Source organism: Leuresthes tenuis, unplaced genomic scaffold (genome assembly GCF_036924035.1).
Source record: "Leuresthes tenuis unplaced genomic scaffold, fLeuTen1.0.hap1 SCAF_6, whole genome shotgun sequence".
In the NCBI taxonomy this organism is placed as follows: Eukaryota; Metazoa; Chordata; class Actinopteri; order Atheriniformes; family Atherinopsidae; genus Leuresthes; species Leuresthes tenuis.
This window is the reverse complement of record NW_027325360.1, coordinates 23,026,939-23,047,001: the sequence shown is the minus strand read 5'-3', so window position 1 is coordinate 23,047,001 and position 20,063 is coordinate 23,026,939. Positions and strand designations below refer to the sequence as shown.

General features: G+C 40.7%; 1 protein-coding gene across 2 annotated transcripts; it reads right to left on the bottom strand.

Annotated features, from left to right (window-relative positions):
• Positions 1-442: 442 nt before the first annotated feature.
• Positions 443-19,411, bottom strand: rorb (RAR-related orphan receptor B). 2 transcript variants are annotated; one of them, XM_072388277.1, is made up of 10 exons: positions 19,076-19,411; positions 4,181-4,266; positions 3,934-4,075; positions 3,348-3,779; positions 2,792-2,913; positions 2,288-2,420; positions 2,073-2,180; positions 1,763-1,873; positions 1,409-1,521; positions 443-1,212 (listed from the first exon to the last, which is right to left on the bottom strand). In XM_072388277.1, the coding sequence occupies exons 1-10, from the start codon at positions 19,080-19,082 to the stop codon at positions 1,048-1,050; spliced, it is 1,419 nt and encodes a 472-aa protein (XP_072244378.1). In that variant the 5' UTR covers positions 19,083-19,411; the 3' UTR covers positions 443-1,047. The 2 variants fall into 2 exon arrangements, with proteins under 2 accessions (XP_072244378.1, XP_072244379.1); XM_072388278.1 differs by having other exon boundaries at positions 4,186-4,266.
• Positions 19,412-20,063: the final 652 nt, after the last annotated feature.

The following is a 20,063-nucleotide window of genomic DNA, read 5'->3' as shown; positions in this document are numbered from 1 at the left end:
GATAAGGGAAATCTGGGGACAGGTGTGGGGTTCGGTGTGAGGTCCTGGATTCTGATTAGATGTTTCTGATTGATTGTTCGAAAGCAGTCCAGCTTTTATTGGACATAATTATTGCAGCGAGAAATAAATTATTGATAGGTTGGCAAATCTGCCTGGTTTTCTTTTTGCCTTGCAAAATAGAATATTTATGTATACATCTTCACCTTGAAAAGTAGTAGCAGTTATTTTCTTTTTAAATCCTTCATATGCTCTCTTTACATCTCTATAAGTTCTGATCAGAAGGATGTTACACCTTCTATACATATGAACAAAATCCAGACAAGGCTTCTGTATATCAACAAACCCAAATCAAATCCCGGTTTGTGCCCAGTATTCTTTCACAAGTCTCAACTTTACAAATTCTGTACACAGGAAACTATCAAATAAAATAAGAACACATAGACAAGGTATAGTCAGTCACAGGGGACTGCTGTATATTTAAATTAGGACTAACTTATTTCAACAGAGCAAGAAGTAATACTGGAATCCGTTCTCCACTAGAAGAATATCTACAATAGCTTCTCTAAATCCACAGTTCCCTCCCTCATCCAGCTTCTTCATCTTCACAAAAAAAAAAAACATTTTTTCAATTGAAATCAATGAACTTACCCACTTTTTCTTAAAAAGATCGACAGCTTAAAATTGTTTCTAGATGTTTTAAAGTCTGTACATTTCTGGTCAGTCAGTCAGTTCAGTTCAGGAGACAGGTGAGAGCCCCCTTAGGTTGTGGCGTGGGGCATGTTTCATTTATATATACATTCTTCAGACTGTATCGGTGAACAAGATAGGATAAGTGCTGGACATTCCTAGTATTGTTGGCGGTAACTCTATGTTTCTAGCAGATGAATCCTCACCCACCAGCCTGAAAAGAGCCTGGGGGAGCTTGGAAAAATGTGGTTGCCACAACGATGACACACTCGACACAGCCGCTGTCGTCTCGTCAGATGAAGCAAACTTAGTTTCTTGGTCCTCTGCTTCGGCTGTGTGTTGTGTTTGGACCACAGACAGTCACTTGGGCATGGCCATGGCAGAGTTTGGGTCGGGATTAAACAGTTCTTTGTAGAGCGGAGGGAAGAGGATGTTGACTGTTTCTGGATGGAGTTGCTGGAAGGCCTGGAGCTCCTCAGTATGGAGCGTGCACAGGGCTGACAATGTTGGGATTCGGCTGATTAGCTGCCAGACAGGAAGGAAAAAATGGTTATAGTTAAGGAATTTAGACTAGGCACAGGATTAGTAGTAACTTTTTTCTACAGTTGTGCTTAGTTTGTTTTAATTTTTCTGCAGTTGTTGAGGCCAGAGAAGTGTGTGTTCAATCTGCATTTTTCATCTATGGTGGTATAATGTAAATTCCTACAAATGGTGAGCCTACCTTTGCTAGTGCATCTTCATCCATGTGGTTCTTCTGCATAATGTGCTGCAGGGCAAAGTAGATCTTCTCTTGGAGCTTTTGGACTTTTCTTGGTTCCATCAGCCAGGGACGATCTGAGTAGAGACAAGAACTGATTCTCTTACTGCCAATATTTTAGAGTTGCTGCATTCTGGTTCAGAGCTGGACAAGCAATTGTTTGTTCTTGAGATTGCTCTACTAAGAGGTAGGACTAAATGGATATAATTTCTTCAGCTGTGATTATGCCCATCGTTTGTGATGGCGTTTAAATCACAGCTCAATCAATGCACCATATTTATTCTTGCATTGTAATGATATTGGCGGATGCAAACTGACCTGTGGAAATGAGTACAGCTGCTGAGAAGAGAGCAATCTCCTCCTCTGTTAGTTGCAGTGAACACAAACTCTTGGCAAAGTCAAAAACTGCACTCACTAGGTCATCACAACCTTGAAGAAAAGCATAGAGAAGGGCAGATGGAAAAAGGAATTTTATTACACACATTCTGGTCATATGGGCTAATAAAAAAATGTACCTCACATGGAAGAGTTGTAGAAGATTTGTATTTTTTCTTTTACTTTCTGCCTTTATAGGTCCTTTTCCTCACTTATACCAATATAAAAAAGTGCATTAATATTAATGTCTTACCCAGAGCTTTGAACATCTGCATGCCTCCGTACTTCCCCTCAAAGAGCACAGTGTTATTGAGAGGGTTGAATGCCCTACACATCCGCACCAAGACTACCTCCAAGCAGCCTGGAAAACCCATGCAGACAGGCAAAAAAAAGTAAAAAACCTTTCTCTTTTGTACAAAGTAGAAAGCCTATGGGCTAAGCCAGACAATGACAGTCCATACATCTCACCTGACTTGAGAAGGAGTATCTGGTCATTCTGACACAGCTCCATGAACCCTGAGATGCGCTTGGCGAACTCCACCACATACTGGATTGCATGGGTGATCTGGATGGCACACTGCTGCCAGAGTACGTCCCGGGGCTGGAATCAAACAGACGCACTTTAGGTACATACTTTAGGTGCTCTGTACTTATTATGCTCTGTTTTGTCAGTTAATCATATCAACTCAATCTTAATGTTGATCTGGTCAGACAATGCTGCAAAACACCTCTCAAGTAAGGCAATGTTCTAATCTGTTCCATCGTATTTTCATGAACCTAACCCTCACTTTAATAAAAAACTCTAAAGAAAATGTTATCATTGAAGTAAATTGTATCTGCAGAATGACAATATATATAAAGAAAATACTATACAAGTAAAAAGATCAAATCTCAAACTTTCAAAAAGATTTGCCACATTGCAAAGGTAATGTCACAGTCTGTAGTAGAAGATGATGTAACGTAAAACCTCACCTTGCTCTGGTACATCTTGACCTCTTCATAGGAATGAGTCTGCCAGGCTAGCTGCTGTAGCTCCTCTGTCGTGTACTGACATGTCTCCAGGTGTGACTTGATGATATTCTGAGCAATACGGTCTGGAAGAGAGAATTATTCATTTATTCCTTTATGTACCCAAAGCTCATGCATTTAATTCTTTATTCACGTGTGATGTTGCAATTTTGTGCACATTCTATGATCTGCGTATGTAGAGAATTCAGATAAAGCATCTTCAAGCCCTTTTATGTGCTATCCTTTTACTACTTAATTCAACATTCCCTTGCTTAACTTAAACTAAATCTGTGATATCCATCTTAGGCATGCATACAGTGATATGACACACTGTCAGCTGGCCATGTAAGCCTGTCTGATGTCCCGTTGTGCTTTCAGATTAGGACTCTGACTCAGGCTGTCTTCCACGAGTACTTTGTGGGTAATGATTAATTTTCCATGTAGATAATTCATGTCGATTTTAAATGATTAATTATTTTACTATATTGGTTTAATCTATCAAGTAAAATGTATTATTTACCCAGCTCTCCCATGCTGACATTATTGGGCCCAAGCTGACTGTCCTGGTAGCCTCCGTAGCTGAACAGGTTGGGTACTGGCGTCAGGTCATAAACAGGCTCCTGCTTAATGTGCTTCATGCCTGACATGTCCAAACCTGACTGGTCTGGAGACGGCTGGGTGGAATCCATGCCATAGTAGCCTCCTGGGACTCCGCCTCCATTGCCATGGCCATTTTTGGGTATATCTATGACATGACCATTAGCATAGGTGCCCCCAATTTCATGGTTTAGGGTGGACAGTCCGTTGGTCAGGCTGGATGAGTAAACACGTGCCAGAGCTTCAGCTTCGCCTGTCTGCTGCTGCCTCTGCTCCTGCAATCGTGCCTGGTGCTTCTGGACCTCTGCGTACAGGCTATCACGTTGCTTCTTTGACATACGGCCAAACTTAACCGCTATATGAGGAGAAATTACAATTTAGAGTGACCAAAAATAATAATAAAAAAAAAACTTTCCAGCTTCTATGAAAAATAGGATTAAAAGGCTTATTTATTATCCAGTATAGTTTGAGGAGATAAAGTGTATAGATCCAGATAAACTGAGCCTCACCATCTCTGGACATTCCTAGCGCAAGACATTTCTGCAGGCGGCAGTGTTGGCAGCGGTTGCGGTTTGTTCTGTCGATGAGACAGTTCCTCTGGCGAGGGCAGGAATAGGATGCATTGTTTTGCTGACTCCGTCTGAAGAAACCCTGGTTACATATCAATAAAAAATACAGGCCTCAGGTACAATAGAGCACTTTGCACTCTTAATTAAAACTTAATTAAGACTTGTATAAAACAACATTAAGTCTTACCTTACATCCCTCACACGTGATGACTCCATAATGGATACCTGATGATTTGTCTCCGCAAATTTTACATGGTATAACTTCGATTTGGGCTGTAAGAAAAGCAAAAATAGAGAGGATTTGGGTTACAAATTACATTTTGGACTTGTCATATTATTACGACATTGGCTCCCAAGCTTCCCTCAACAACATCTTGCTCAGTCAGTGTTGCTCAGCTGGTGATCCTCAGCTGGTGGTCTAATTTGAAGCTAAGAAAAACCCCAGTGGATATCTTGGTTTGCTGTAGCACCTGTATGTACTTGCAATGTGCCCACGCATAGTACCTGTGTGACTTCAAATTCACAAGGGCACAGTGACATTTGACATTGATTACGTTTTTATAGGAGTTTTTTCTACTAACTGGGACACTTAGAACTGTGTACGTACACACTACACATGCACGCACAAACATCCATGCTCAAATAAATGACAAGACGGTGTGCACGGATTCTTTGTGTAAGGCTTGAAGTAGAGACCCCTGCAGGTTACAAGGGTTGCCCATAATGAGAAAACCGGTTACATCACTAAAGGACCTCTATATTTTCCGTACTCTCACATACTCTTAAGGAAACACACATTTAGCTTTTTCTAATCTAGGTATCTACTGATTAACCACTTTATCTCAATGTTAGATTTTACTCACTGTGTATTGGCAGCTCCATATACAGTCACAACCAAAGGCACAGAATATGAACAGAAACTATTTCAACACACAGAAGCACCTGCTGTGATTGCCTTTGAACATATTATCCATATTATATGGAAAGAGAAAGCTGCAGTTCCTGTTAAGAGATGGATGTACATGGATGTAGAGGTAGGCAGGTATGCTGCTGAGATGGCACAGTCTCTATAAAGAGATTAGACAGCCTATCTAATCCTAAATTATTTCCCGACGAGCTGGTTCCCTCCTCTGCTGAGCACTTCCTCAGCTGAAACAGCCATTCTCATGTAATCTCCTTGCATAGTCCCACCAGTGGGAAATTCTGCATGACTTTATACATTTTCTGAGAAGTTCAGAAACAAGGTAAAGTCAACAAGCAGATTCTTATGCTCATGTGTAATAAATGTTGCCCAACTGAGCACATTACTGCAGTATGTGTGTCCAGATTGTGCATAGAGGCTGACGTGCAGTTGTGTGAAAGTTAGACTGTTGCTTTTTGTTTATGTGTACATATCTTTCTTTGACAGTTTTTTTCACATGTTTATAATTTAAGCCTATGTGTTTGAGTGTATGTATGCTAAACGTCTGTGGTGGAATGAGTGTGCAGTATAGATAATTGGATAATCTCTTATTAGGATCAATGGAGGCAGTTCTGTCTGTCTAGCAACTGAGCAGGTACATATGATCGTTCCAATCTAGAAATTCCACCTGGACCTTAGGGGCATAATCAAAAGTATGACTATGAAACATGCATTTTGTCAGTGTTTCTGGATGTTGATGCTCAGCATCAGCCAACTGACACCCAAATAATGCAATCAAACCAGCTGCATTGCACCAAATCATTTATACTCAGGGTTTCAACTCGTACGACTGTTCTCAAGTTCAGATCTGCTAAAAGTGGAAAGTTTCTCTCTATCCAGAGTATGGAGATAGAACTTATAAACACAAATAACTTAATGACTCCATAAATGATCCCGCTTTAGTGATTTTTATTCATATTAGTTTTTACCTCATTCACTCACTATTTTGACCTCTGGTGAATGTTATGAGGCATGAAATGCTTACAAGCTAAAAGCTGGCATCTTGCAAGCCGTGACCCTGGACTGTGCACTTTTCTTCAATGAACATTTTACAGTGCCAAGTTATACATATACTGTCAACATTTCAGATTTATGTCAGCCTTTAACCCATTGTTAATCTATTGTCAAATCATTTTCTACATATAGTGTCTTAAACCCAACAATAGAGCATTGTTTTTTGTCACAGTCACTTTTCCAGTAGGAAAAACATGCTTTTGGACTCATCCTCAAACACATACTGTGAGTTTTAGTGTGGCCCACGATGTGGCCCATTTCTACCAGTTCTCAGTCAACAGGCTCCAAACTGGGTCAGAGTAGAACTCTGGACTTGGACAGAAAGTCACAGACTCCATGCACAGAGCTGTCAATGAACATGGCCTGTAACATGCTATTTATAGTCTGCAAAACAGGTCAGTTGCACCCAGGACATGGCTGTTATCAAAAGACCACATATAAACCCTTAGCAGAGGACTGAACAGCAATGCAGCAGCCATGCTTTTTGTCATCTACTTTTTTAGTACTCGCAATCTTTTTACTCTTTGTGGTTGCCGCTGCGAGTCCCATACATTTAGTAAAACTTTTTAATTAAAATGTTAATCTGGAGCTAAACTAATCTCTGTGGATTTAAAGAAATATGAATGTGTTCAGCCCACACCTGCTGCTGTGTGATGTAGATATACATAGTTTTATGTATAATTCCTGCTGATATTCAGAATATATTCCCCTCTTTATAGTTTTCCATTTTAGAAAAGTGTATCTTTAATGTTTTTATTCAGCAATTTACATTACATCCTCCCTGTGCTTCTTGCACCTCATGCCAGATTGTGTTCCTTTTTGTATCATATAATTATACCCAAAGAGCTTGGGCGTGTGGGCATGTGCATTGTTCATGGGTGTGTTTCAGGGACGTATCATGAGCGTTACACTTTAAGACACAAGGAAAGAGGAATTATGTGTTCATGTGATTTTTACAGTGTATGTGTAAGTGAATATTTGTTTTTTATATGTGGGAGTGTGCATTGTTGAGTGTGTGTGTGTCGCGCTTATTGCCAATGGGGACTGTCAGGTAGGATATAGGGAGACAGTCATGACAGCATTGCTGTTGCCAGGGTGACCACCCACTTGCCGCACTCGTCTGGCTGTCACAGCAATGATGTGCTACGCTGTCACACTCTGCACGGAAGTGATGTCATCAGTGTGTGAAGCCAACTCAGTGTATCATCACTGTTCGTCTTGTCGTTCTGTCTCAACAGCAGAGGCTTTGTGAATTGTTTACCAGAAAACTCCCACTTCCACATCTTGTCAACACAATACTAGACTTGAGCTGTAGTGGTGGATTGTAAATGTGACAGGACTAAGATCCCCTTATTTGTTCAGTGTTGTTTTTTGTTGTTTATTGTTTTTAAAGTTAGGGAGTATGATGATGCATTTGTGGTATTTGATTTTATGCTTTTACGTTGCAAAGGCAAACTTGCAGCCTCAAGCTTTAGTTGAAATGAATTCCTAAAATGGAGCAGAAAGAAGTCTAATGTAGCTATTCCCCATAACCTTCCTTGACAAACAAAACTGAGGTGGAAAAGCTATTAATTTCTGTTTCTGCAGATTGCTTTGCCTCGAGCGACACGTCTTTCACACAGGGTGGGTGGGACTTCTTTCCAGCCTGAGCTGACCCAGTCAGAGCAAAGTGACTGACAGTATCCTCAGCCAGCGGGGGTGTGAGCGTTATCCTGAAGTCGTTATGTAAGAGCGGGACTGCAACGCTGGCGATTCCTTAGCTAAGAGGAGGATCAGGCATGCACAATCTCTTGAGAGACAAAAATGTAGAACCAACTGGAGACAAATTTCACTAAGAACCAGGCTAAGATAGTTGCTGTCATGTGAGAGTTGCACACATGCGTGTGTGTGTGTGTGTGTGTGTGGCTGACTGTGGCCATGAGGGCTGTATTGCACTGGCACGTGTGTTGTGATAATTGATTTTTAATGAAGTGAGGATCTCCTGTGTATTTCCTGGGCTGGCCCTTTCTCTAAATAGAGTCCTAATTATCTAAATCACGCTGCACAAAAAAAAGAAAAGCTGCAGCCTTGCAGTGATATCGTTGCTATATTTACTATAGAGCATGTGAATACTCACAGTATGCACACATGCATACACAGAATAAACAGGATGTTTGAAAGGGCAGCTCTCCCCATCTTTACTGACAATGTAGCAGCAAATTGGGGCCACTAGATGTTGCTATACATGTTTAGTTACTCTGTGTGTGTATGTGCGTGTGTGTGTTTGTGTGTATGCACGTTACCAAAGGGGCAGACTGGATATACATGTTTCATTCAGTTAGCCTTCAGGGTGTATCTAATATAGAAACAGACCCTAAGCAACGCATAATGTCATGCAGTAACAATAACAGGGATCTCACTAGAGGTTGGTTTTTTAGTATCAGTTTAGAAAACAGTTGAAATCACTTTCTGGGATAACTTTTGCCAGTGTAAGCCACTTCAGAAATGCAAACACATCTCCTATCGTAGTCCCAGGGGTTGATTTGTTGGGGAAGAATGTGGGTGGGTTTCTCTACTTCATTAAAAAATATGCATAGCTTCTTCCCAGTTAACTAGATATCTTCTGGGGATATAAAGGAGATCAGCATTTTACCCCCCACCACCCCTTGTTAAATCTGAACAATTCTGGCGCTGGTCTTAGATGTCTATATACCGTGAATTATGCCATCACTCTTTACCATCCCCTCCACTTCAGTCTGTTTGACTTTTTTGCTAGTCTCTGAGTGTTCCGCCTCGCTGTAAGTGGCTGTGTGACTGGGAAATCATTTCAGTTTCTGTATTTCATGATCTATTTCCATCTCTCAGAGAAACTCTGTTCTAGCCTTCCGTGTCTCATAAGCTCAGAGAGAAAGAAGAGCTTTTCCCTCTCTCTGTCAATGATGAAAAACATTGAGAAAACTTTTGGTGGCGTGATCGTTGAGTGGATTAATGTACACAGCTGGGAATAGCTTATAGCAGTGCTGCTTGGGTTATCTCCCTTGTGTCTCCTGTCATGTTTCCACATCATACTGTCCCATTAAAATCAATGAAACACTGCCACTGCATATGCTTTCAAACGGACGTCTACTGTGTGCTGTCATACTTTTCTCTTTCCTGTCTGTCTTTAATGTCTGAAACATCTGAAAAGTATCATGAAGTGTGTTGGACTGTCAGCTATCTTTAAAGAAATAATCAAAATGCAATGCTTTTAATTCGCTTTCATCTGTCTTCCATTCTTCACGTAGTCTTCACCTCTCTTTGTGACTCAGTCACTGGTGTACAGTATTTACCTTTGATAGCATTGTTTGGGAGCCCTTCGGCCCTTTGGCTTAAGATGCTGACTATGTATTTTCAAAATGGAGCTTTGTATCCTTGATTAATGACAATCCTCAGGTATTTCTCTGATTCTTTCTGCTTATTGACAATGGCCACTTTTTGGTATTAATAGTTTGAGAAAATAAGGCTACATCACAGACATTGTTGGCAGACACACATTTAGGATTCAGTATCTAGCCACATGTCCTTCTTTTCCATTTTTACTGTTGATTTCAAAACCTGAAACTTTTTATCATTGATGATGTGGGGAAAAAACTTGCAATAACAAGCAGAAATGCAACAATTAGTGAGTCTGTTAGCTAGTAAAAATTAACTTAAAAGCATTAAAGACAAAGTGCCATTGTTCAAGTTTTTCTTGGCATTGTGTCTTATTTAGGATTTGGACTGTTCTGAATGTGATAAACATTTTTCACTTTTTCATAGGGCATAAACACACTTGATGAACTCAGAAAATAATCTGTAGATGAATTAATAATGAAAATTATTATTAGTTTCATCCCTAAAACCAGCAGCTGAGTCCTTTTATCTGCGACCTGAGTTGAGTTCAGACCTTGCCTGAACTGACTGATGGACACAGTGCTAAAACACTTACAGGAAGCATCCTCTTCAATATTCTATAAGGTGATACAGTTCTATGCTGTTAATCTGTAATTGGACAGTGTATTGCACAGTGTTATAGTAATAATCATAATGCCACACAGTGGACCCACCTCCCCTCCCCTCCCCCCTCTACCATCCCTTGCTGCCAAGCACGTCTTTGTCCACTCTTTAATATAGATAGTCACACTGTTGCTGCATGAGCATACATACACTGCCCCCAACCTCTGCTTTTCCCATCAGTCTATCGTCATCAGCCTCGTCTATCGTCACCCCCCCCCCCCCCCCCCCCCCCACACACACACACACACACACAAACTCTGCCAACACACACACGTACAAACAGTCAGGAAAACAGTCGCTTTTGCCCTCCCCCCATGCTGTAAGTCAGAGGGCATGAGCTTGTCCAGCTTGCCATGCGGCCCCAAAGCACTCTGGGTAATTGCTCAGATAGCAGGTCTGGGATCAGCTGCAGTTTGTTCATAGAATATTGTGCCACGGTGTGATTGGACGCCATGGAGAGGGAACAGAAGGGGGCCACTGGCTGCTATCCAGAGCATCGATACACAGGGCACACGCATGCACCCCCCCCATACACACATGCTCCCAGAGACACATTTAGACAAACAGAAGCAAACATTCAAACATGCTCAAATGCATTCATTACTGCAAACCACTTTAAAAAAAGCAGACTTTACTGTATGCTTTTCATGCTTGCAGTCCCCCCATCTCACCTACATACACGCACACACATATGGTCTCCTAGTCAGTGCAGCATGTGTCCTCAGATAGATACGAGAGGAAGGAGGCGTGGGAAAAAATCCACAGGGTAAACCCAACCCCTGACTTAACACACACACTCGTGTGCATATATGTACACACAGCCTGCCCATCAGCTGCCTCTGATCTGCCTGTCATGATCACTGTACACACAAGCTCACACTGCAACCCCCCAGGTGACCTGAAGAATCCTGATGGCCTTTGACCTTTCCTTAAGGACTGAGAGAGTGCATCAGTGTGGAAGGAACAAATGCAAGCATGCGAGGCCTTCATCGAGTCATTACCATTCGGAAATCAGCCATGAGAATGCACACAGACACACTTCAAGAATGTCTTAGGCATTTTGTTTCTATTATATTTCTTTTAATTTCCTCTCTTTACCCTTGCATAAGCGGGCGTGCATGTGAGCACATCGAGCTATTAAAACACTGTGCAGCGTTCATGCACTGTTTGGTTGAATTCAATCAGTGCACTGAAAAATATGTTTACTCAAACGCAAATTGACGTAGACACCGTCAAAAACATTTGCTGGCACTGGCCATCCTCCCTTAACCTCAAGCTCCTCCTTCTATGTTGTTTCCGTTGAGCCTAATTGCAGATGACAGTGTGAGTGTGTGTGTCTTTGGGGGGGAAGGGAGTGGGAAGGTGGTTATCCTTGTGCAGAGAGGGAAATAGAAAAAGAGGGACGTCCACAGAGAAAAAGACATATAATTGATTTCATGTTTTACCTAAAGTAGCGAGAAATTTGCTTGCGGTTTTGTTGGAGTCATTTCCTGTACAGCGAGAGTTGGTGATCAGTCAGACGAAATCAGGAAAGGGGAACATCAGCATAAACGAGATTGAATGGACGTTAAAGCATTAATGAAGAGAGCAGCACTTAGTGTGAATTGCTAACAGAATTAAATCACACAGACATGGATGGAAACCGCCCCCTCTTTCCTTGCAAATCTGATTGAATATTGCTGAAATTGTTTATGCACACCCATAAACATGCCACATTGTTTATCTTTATATCATTTATATTTTTCAACCAGATTACCTCTTACACCTTATGTTCCTGCTGCCTTTTAGGTTTTACTTGTAGTGCTTTGGCGTGTCTCAACAAATTAAGTTATATTGAAGGATTCAGGGATACATCCATATTTTATTTGCAATAGATGACTTCCAGTTGCACACATTTACAATACACCTTTCAGGAACAGAACACCACCATGTTACATATACTTGCGTAACAGCTCTTACCATTTACTTGTGAGTCTACCTCTCGGAGCACAATGGGCTGTCTTCTTGAGAGTGAACATGGGTGTATAAATTAGTTCCTGTTTAATTTGATTTAAATGATCTGTGTGTTTCAGTGTCTGTTAAAGGTAGTGTGTGAGCATGCACATGTGTGATTGCATGTGTGCGTCCTCTCCCAGGGATGGCCACTAATAGCTTGCCTTGGGCAACAATTTAACTCAGCCTAACAAGGTTCTCCCCAAAGTGGCCCCAGGGGCATCTCTCACAGAGGCAAATTGATCACAAAGACTATCACACAGCTCGGCTCGACCCAGCCTGCTCTGCTCTTCACCTGCTCTGTGATACTCTCTGTTTCCAGTGGGATGATTTAACAGAATGCCTTATGAACATTAAATCAGTCGAGAGAGCAAAAGCAGCAGCAGCAGCAGCAGCCTTGGTTTCCTAATTGCATTCTCTTTGTGTGAATGGTAGGAGACCTAATGTCAACAACCTCGTGGATATGAGCACACACTCACACACACACAGATTTAGGAAACGCATCTCAGAAGGGGGAGAGAAAGAAAGGTAGACAAAATAAGAGTCTCTTCAATGAGATTACTTGCACTAAAACAGGCTAATCTTTGTCATTAAGAAAAGATGCCGCAGTAGGCTAAGTCATATTAAAGGCTTATTGTAGCCAGTGCTATTCACCTGCTAACACTGAACACCTTCAAAGAGGAAAGGAGTCTACTAAAGCCACACTGGTATGCACACATAGGATCACTTCTGTGACGCCTTCAGTGTCACATTGAGGAGACAAATTTGTTTATGCTAAAAATAGATGCTCTAACGATAATACAGTACTTACAAGTGCAATCTTTTGTTCCCTCTCATGTTGATAGATATTTATCTGCAGAGTTTAATGAAATGAGTGAACCAGATTTGTTCTGAACAGTTTCAGGCTTTTATTTATGCTAATACAAAGGTTTTTTAAGCTTATAAAGAAGCCTTTATGCATGCTCTGTATTGTTACACAGACACACACACTTTCAGTTCATTATATGGACTAATCTGCTTTCAGTCTTAGCTAAAGTCTAATAGTTGGTTTACAAGTGTGGACTTTGGATACTGCTATTACAGGTAGTTGCGTTATTCATTGCTGAGGGAAGCTACAATGGCAAGTGCAATCTGAGGACTCGATAGTTTGCATCTTTGTGTGTATCTGTATGTGACGTTGTGCAATGCAGGTAAACACAAACTGAGGGATTTTGGCCCCCTCCCTCACTGCTATGTGTAGACACACACTCTTACTCAAGGAAACAAGCACACACACATTCACAATTGTGCTATTACATAAGTTTTAAGTCCCTTTCTCTCCTTTATTTGCCCTCCACCTTTCTTATCTCACTCATTCACTCACTTACATTCTTCCTTCTCTGGTTTCTGTGTGTCCTCTATGGTAATTCACCACTTATTCAGCTCGGAGATTCTCATTTCAGTTGGTGGGGGATCACATTTCGTCACTTTATAGTCTCTTAAATAAAACATAAAGTTAACATAGTATAAATACACCCCAAAACCATGTCCTCTTTTTTTCTGGACCCTATCAGTTGTGTAAATTTATATTCTCTCTAACAAACTCATTTTACAGAAAATGCAACAAAAATTCAAATCAGTCAAGCACACACTGTGTCTATGAAGCAACACGGCCAAGTTGGGCTGAATGAGGTTTGGCATTGTCCTGCTGAAATAACCATGAACCCCTTGTGAAAAGATGTCCCTTTGATGATGGATTAAATCTCTTTAGTATATCTGCAATAGTCTAGTCTCTGCAATAGAACCTTCACACCTATGCAAGCCATCCAGGCCATGGACATTTATGCATCACCCCCCACCATGACTGACACTGGCTTTTGAATATGTGGATAGTCTTTCTCATTATTATTATCATGTCATTATTTGTCATGTTACTCATCTGACCACAGAAACTGTGTCTACTGTCTCTCTATCCACCTGAGATGAGCCTGTGCCCAGAGAACTCCACAATGCTTCCTCATAAAGTTTATGTATAACTTCCTCCTTATGTAATACAGTTTCAGGCTACATTTCTGTTTGTAGTGTTGGACTTTATTCAGGGAAAATTGTTTTCCAACTTACTCCTTACCCCATTTGGCTAGACTGATCAAGGTTGTAATGCAAAGATCACCTGCATGCCAGATAATTATATTATAATTTTTTCACAGTATAATGTGCAATAGATGTTGCATTGAGAAATATTTTTTTTAACTAACTGACATCCTTGCTTAGAAGGACTAAGCCTTAGTGGAGGATTCTTCTATACCCAATCCTGACACCCTCACCTATCATCACTTAATCAGTTAATTGTAAAATCTTCCAAAACACTTTTACTTGTGTGTTTTATGAGCTTTTCTGCTTTCCTTTGCTTCTCTCCCAGGTATTTTGAGTGTATTGCTGACAATATATTCTAGATTTTGTATTTTTCTGAATACAACGAAGAGAGTCAGTGAAAACACTGAACATATTTTCCTTTGTACATATGTCTTTTTAAACAAGCTCAAATTAATTAACACTCCAAATAATACATTTCTTACATTTTTGAAAACTTGTTAATATTTCTTAAAGTTGAGTAATGGCAATAAATGTTAAAATCAGACATTATTTTAGAAATGCAGGTTAGCATCTCTGACTAAACCAGTCTGGTTATGGCAGTATGGTAATTAATTCTCTTGATATAAACATATATTTTTTTCATAAAAACAATCCTTCCATTGATACCTTGTCTCTGTGCGGCTTTTACTCTCTTCCTGTTTTTAATAAGCACAGAAAGCCCTTTTTCAGATTCTTGCTTCATTGTAAATCAGAGGAGAATGTGAATTTTAGATATTATTGTGAATCCACTGAGACATGCTGTCTTCATAGATGAGTAAAACTGACAAAACAGAAGGAGCTGTCAGAAGACTCTATGATGTCAAGGCAGATTTAGAGTTTACGAGTGGTTTAGGCCGAAATCCCTCTCGGCGAAGATAAAGAGAAGACACAAACTGAAGAATGCCATATAGCCCATGCTTTGTGTGTATTAAGATTTGACAAAGAGGGAGAATTGACTGAGGCGAAAAACTGTTCCCCTAGACAGTCGCGGAGGGATAAAACCAACATGGGATGGATGCTGAGCTCATGCTGAACAAACACGGCGCTGTGATAGCGACTCAGTGGGACCACAGAGGTGCCATCCAGGCCACACACGTCGTATGTTAGGATGTCTCTCATAGATGCCTTGGAAAAGGTCAGACAAGACACAATAGGGGAGGAGTAGACCATGGGTAGCTGAAGACAGTTGTAGGGACAGAGGGAAGTAGGTCCTGAATGTAAGATGTGTGTTGCAACCGCGTTGTGGTGGTACCTCAGTCAGTCAGTAGGGCTGTGTTGAGGGATTAACAGAGTGGCCTGCATGGACTTGGGGTAATCTCTCTTCTCTTCTTACATAACACTGGGCCATTAGTCAGCACAAAAACACAATAAACAACACAAACAACAACGCTGAGCTTGACAACTGGCCACAAATGCACCAATAACACTGCCAACCACAGTTGCTCAGGCCAGGTGCCCACTATTGTGTGCAACAACTGATTTCATGGCAACAACTGAAAACTCTAAATTGGTTTAAATAACAGCTTGTTAACCTGCTGTTTCTGACTGATGGAGCAAAGGGTGTCTACATCGGCTGCCTCATCAATCCCTATGAAGTGTGTCAATTCATATTTTGGTGTAGTTGTTAAGCTGTTGCTGTTCGACTATATAAAGATGTATATAAAGTGTTTTTCAATGCACACTTAATGTGAACAATTAGAATTTTTCATGAGCAGCCTCCACTTGTGGCAACTTTATTAACACTTTGTTCACAACTGCTCTTTTAACAATAACAGACACAATCAAAACATTCTGAAAATGACTGAATTAATAAATATTTGTAATTAACATTTTAGCTTTAATATTGTTATTATTTTTGTCATTAAATTTAAGCCAAAGCCATCCAAGTTGTGTGCTATAGATTTATCTGCACAGACTGCTTCCGCTGACTTTGACTAAAAATTGATCCCGGGACGCTTTCAAGCTGGACAAATCAATGCTCGCACAAACCTCCAAACCAAAGCAGGATGGGACTAATTCTATTGGCATGAGGCCGTCATGCGTAGAATTTCAGCTTTTGTGTCTGTGTGTGTTTTCAGCCCTTTCAGCCATTGCATGTGATCTTGCAAGGTTATTTAAATAATGTTGGAACAGAAATCAACACTAATGAGTGGTTGTACAATCCAGAAATTAATTTTCTAAATGTTGCCTCTCCTCTTCTGTCGACACAACTCATCTCCTCACTACTTTACTATCTTCTCATACTATTCCAGTTCCCATCATCCCACCATTACCAATGATGAATAGGCTTGAGAGGTCTGTATTGCTAACAGGAGCTCAAAATGACGAAACCCTCCTTCCATGTTGCTCCCACCGTCCATGAACTCTTTGACCTGTCTGTTCCTAGAGCATCCAAAAGCTCTTACAAGCTTATACTGGTAATACAAAGCATACACAGACACAGACTAATGTGCAATAATATGAATATCACTCTGACATGTTTAAAAAGTCGATTTGTGTATGCAAACACTCATCTTCTGTGTGTCTATGTATTTGGTCTTTAGCAGAAATTTCTGTTTAGGCATTGAGCTCACACTGATTACAAGAAAATGAAGCATGTGATTGGAGGATGTTGATGTTGTTGATTGACTGATGTATATCACAAAAAAAAAATGTTCTTATTAATTCAGAGTTGCTTACTATATAACACTGAAAAACAGAATTCTTCTACTATTAAGATGTTTTATCACTCAAAAATATACATTAACATTGTTAATAAAATCTTGTTTTTGTTGCATAACTGATTTGTTGGGTTTTAGAAGTTAGGAGGGAAAACCTTCCGCAGCACATCACCATTTTGCACATGAAACTCCAGAAATAATTATCATGTTTCAAACAGCCCTACAAAACTAAGTCTTAATGAGAAAAAAATACAATGCTCCATTTTCTGAAATGCTGAAAAGGCCCTTATAATAATATTGTGTCAGTTATTTCTCTTGCTGTTGCCGGGTGATGCAGTGACATCATCTTCAGTCAGGGCTTCAGGAGTTGTGGCTTTTGTTAAGTGATAATTACCACGGCTCATGAGAGGCCTCTATTTTTTTATAACCTTGGTTGTGAGCACATTTCTGTGTAAGGGCAGCCGAAACTCCACACACATAGGTTGGGAGTGGGGGCCGCACGGCCCACACTGATTTAATTCTATCTGACAAAACCCTTTGGGGCGTGCAGAGGGAGAGAGGAAGATGGAGAGAGGGAAAATGGGAGAAAAAGGGAGAGACATGCTGAAAGAGGGGTGAGGGAGACGCTTTGGGGGCCTCTTCTGCCAACCACCGCTATAAAGTGAAAGCAGGAGCTCTCGGTATGCCCCCCAAAGCTTTCCGTTCACGAGAGTGGACACAAGGCCTATTAAAACATGGATGAAACACAAGGTGCATGATGGAGGAGTTTGCCACGGAATTACAGAGAAAGAAGAAGAGAGGTGGGGAGATTTGGCCTCATGTTTTTACTTGCCCAGGGATTGATAGCCTGAAGCTGAAGAAGCAGATAGGTTCAAACATTCAAACAGAAAAAAATGATGGATGGATGGATGGATGGATGGATGGATGGATGGATGGATGGATGGATGGATGGATGGATGGATGGATGGATGGATGGATGGATGGATAGATAGATAGATAGATAGATAGATAGATAGATAGATAGATAGATAGATAGATAGATAGATAGATAGATAGATAGATAGATAGATAGATAGATAGATAGATAGATTTGGGGATATATAAACATTTATTGCAAGAAAGATTCAAATGAATTAATTTAAACTAAATTACAGTTTTTTCTTTAACCCATTATACACTTTTGCTGATAAAAGTCTTGGTTTATCATCATTATAAGACAATTCTTTTAAATAATAATACTAGAAAATATTTGGCCAATACACACACATGCTTAATGTGAATCAAGTGTGAAGAAAGTCATGAAAAGTGTGTGTGTTATTTTCAAGCTTTATTTAAATGACACAAGATCATTTTTGCCTCACTTTGATGTTGAAGTTTAGACTGTCTACAGGTGGATCGAAAATCCTGAAACTAATTGTCCTTTCATACTTAACTTTGGAACATCCACAAATCCTTAATAAAACATGCTTATAAACTGCTTGTGTCAAATGGCACCATAAGTTTCAACCAGTTGAAACTGACTTGCCTTAAAGGCTGAATTAGGAGTCCAAGATCACCCATTAGAGCGAATGTAGCAACTCTGCGTCATTGATAATTGCACAACGTGAAGAACAGCAAATAAAACATCCCAAATATAACGCTAAGCTGATAATGAGATGGTTAAATATTAAAGCGATTGTGTTGGGGTTGAAACTGCAAGTATTAATGCAGGAGGAACGAAAAAAAAAGTTTTGTGAATTAAAGGGAATTTACAAGACCCGGCCCAGACTGTGTTAACCTGTGTGCCAACGTGTATCTGCGTGTGAGCTATAGAGCGAGTATGTTCCTGTGTGTGCGCAACAGTGTTAAGTGTGTGCACAGGACGACTTTGACATTGGATTTCAACATCTACGGCGGAAATGGGTTAGTGGAGCGCTCAAAATACCCGATCCCCACAACATTCAATAAAGTTTACCACCGGAGTAGCACTATTTTACTATATTGTCTGCTCCGATCTGAAGGCAGAGCTCAATTTATCACTTTAAATTTGCAATAAGCCCCGGTTGCTTGATGCATCGGTTTGCAAAACGGTAAGCTTGTCCACACACACTCAAGAGTCAACTAACACGCGCATGGAATTGGACCCAAGTAAACTTTCTAGTAAGGTTGCTGGTGATACTGAAAAGAGGTCCAACTGCCCTGTAGCAGGTGTAAAAAAGTGACCAAAAATTTAAACCAAACTTCAGAGACCGAATCTGTGATAAAGCGTGTGTGTTTTGCGCGCGTCGGTCTATTTAGGATGATGTTAGGGGAAAGTGCGGCGGTGCTGGGAGCATTGGACTGGTCTTACCTCGCATCGTGCTGGTGTTGCTGGAGCTGGTGCTGAGGCTCGCTTCCCAAAGCAGCAGTCATGAAGAAACAAACATAAACACTTAAAAAGGGGGGCTGCAATGGGGAAAGATCCTTGGTTAAAAATAACAACAACGAAAAGAGCGTGGATGATCTGCGTCAACGTCCACTGGCTGCCCTGAGTGGAAGCGTCTCTGCGCTAAAAGCATCCCAAACCGGGGCGCAGGGAGGCGGGTTGATGTCGGTCGGTACGTTGGTCGGTGCGCTCTGATCGTGTGGCAGCTTTTCTCGTGACATCTGCGCTCTCACCTCTATGGGAGGGTTTCACTGTTTTCTGCTGGCTGAAGGAGGGAAGATCGTGTAGGAGAGGCTTTACCCGGCGGCCCGGATTGGACTGAAGCACTTTCCGCTCCTCCCACTCTCTCCTGCTCTCTGCCCGCAGCCCGGGGACAGAGCGCGCGCGCACACACACAGAGTCTGTGAGCACTCGCACAGACATAGTGAAGTTTTTAACGTCACCCTCCACATTTAGTCAACCATGTGAAATTTAGGCTCCTCTTTTTTCGTTAATGCACCAAAAACAGCAAATTAATGTCAGCTCACATAACAGCTGAAATTTAACATGATGTCGTATCGGAAAACGGAAAACGGAATAGTCTTATTTCTAACATTCATAAAACGTGTTTAAAAAGTGATTTGTTATGATCGATTTAAAGATGGAACATACACACACACACACACACACACATATATAAATATATATATATGTAATTGAATAATTGGGGTCAATGATTGATCGTGGTTCCAACATGACAGAAAAAAAACAAAATTGACATAGAAAGTCATTAAGTCAATCAGATTTTCAACAAAATAGTGAACTATAAGAAAAATGTCCTTACATATCATCTAACATATCACTGAGGGAATCAGTTTTCTTTAATCTAATATCAATGTAGCTTTACTAATCAACATATGATCCATATGTTCAG

Coding starts and splice junctions, on each gene's coding strand:
- rorb (XM_072388277.1), bottom strand. Junction 2,421..2,791: donor TCAAGATGTACCAGAGCAAG/GTGAGGTTTTAC, acceptor GTTTGATTCCAG/CCCCGGGACGTACTCTGGCA. Junction 1,874..2,072: donor GCAGATGTTCAAAGCTCTGG/GTAAGACATTAA, acceptor CTTTTCTTCAAG/GTTGTGATGACCTAGTGAGT.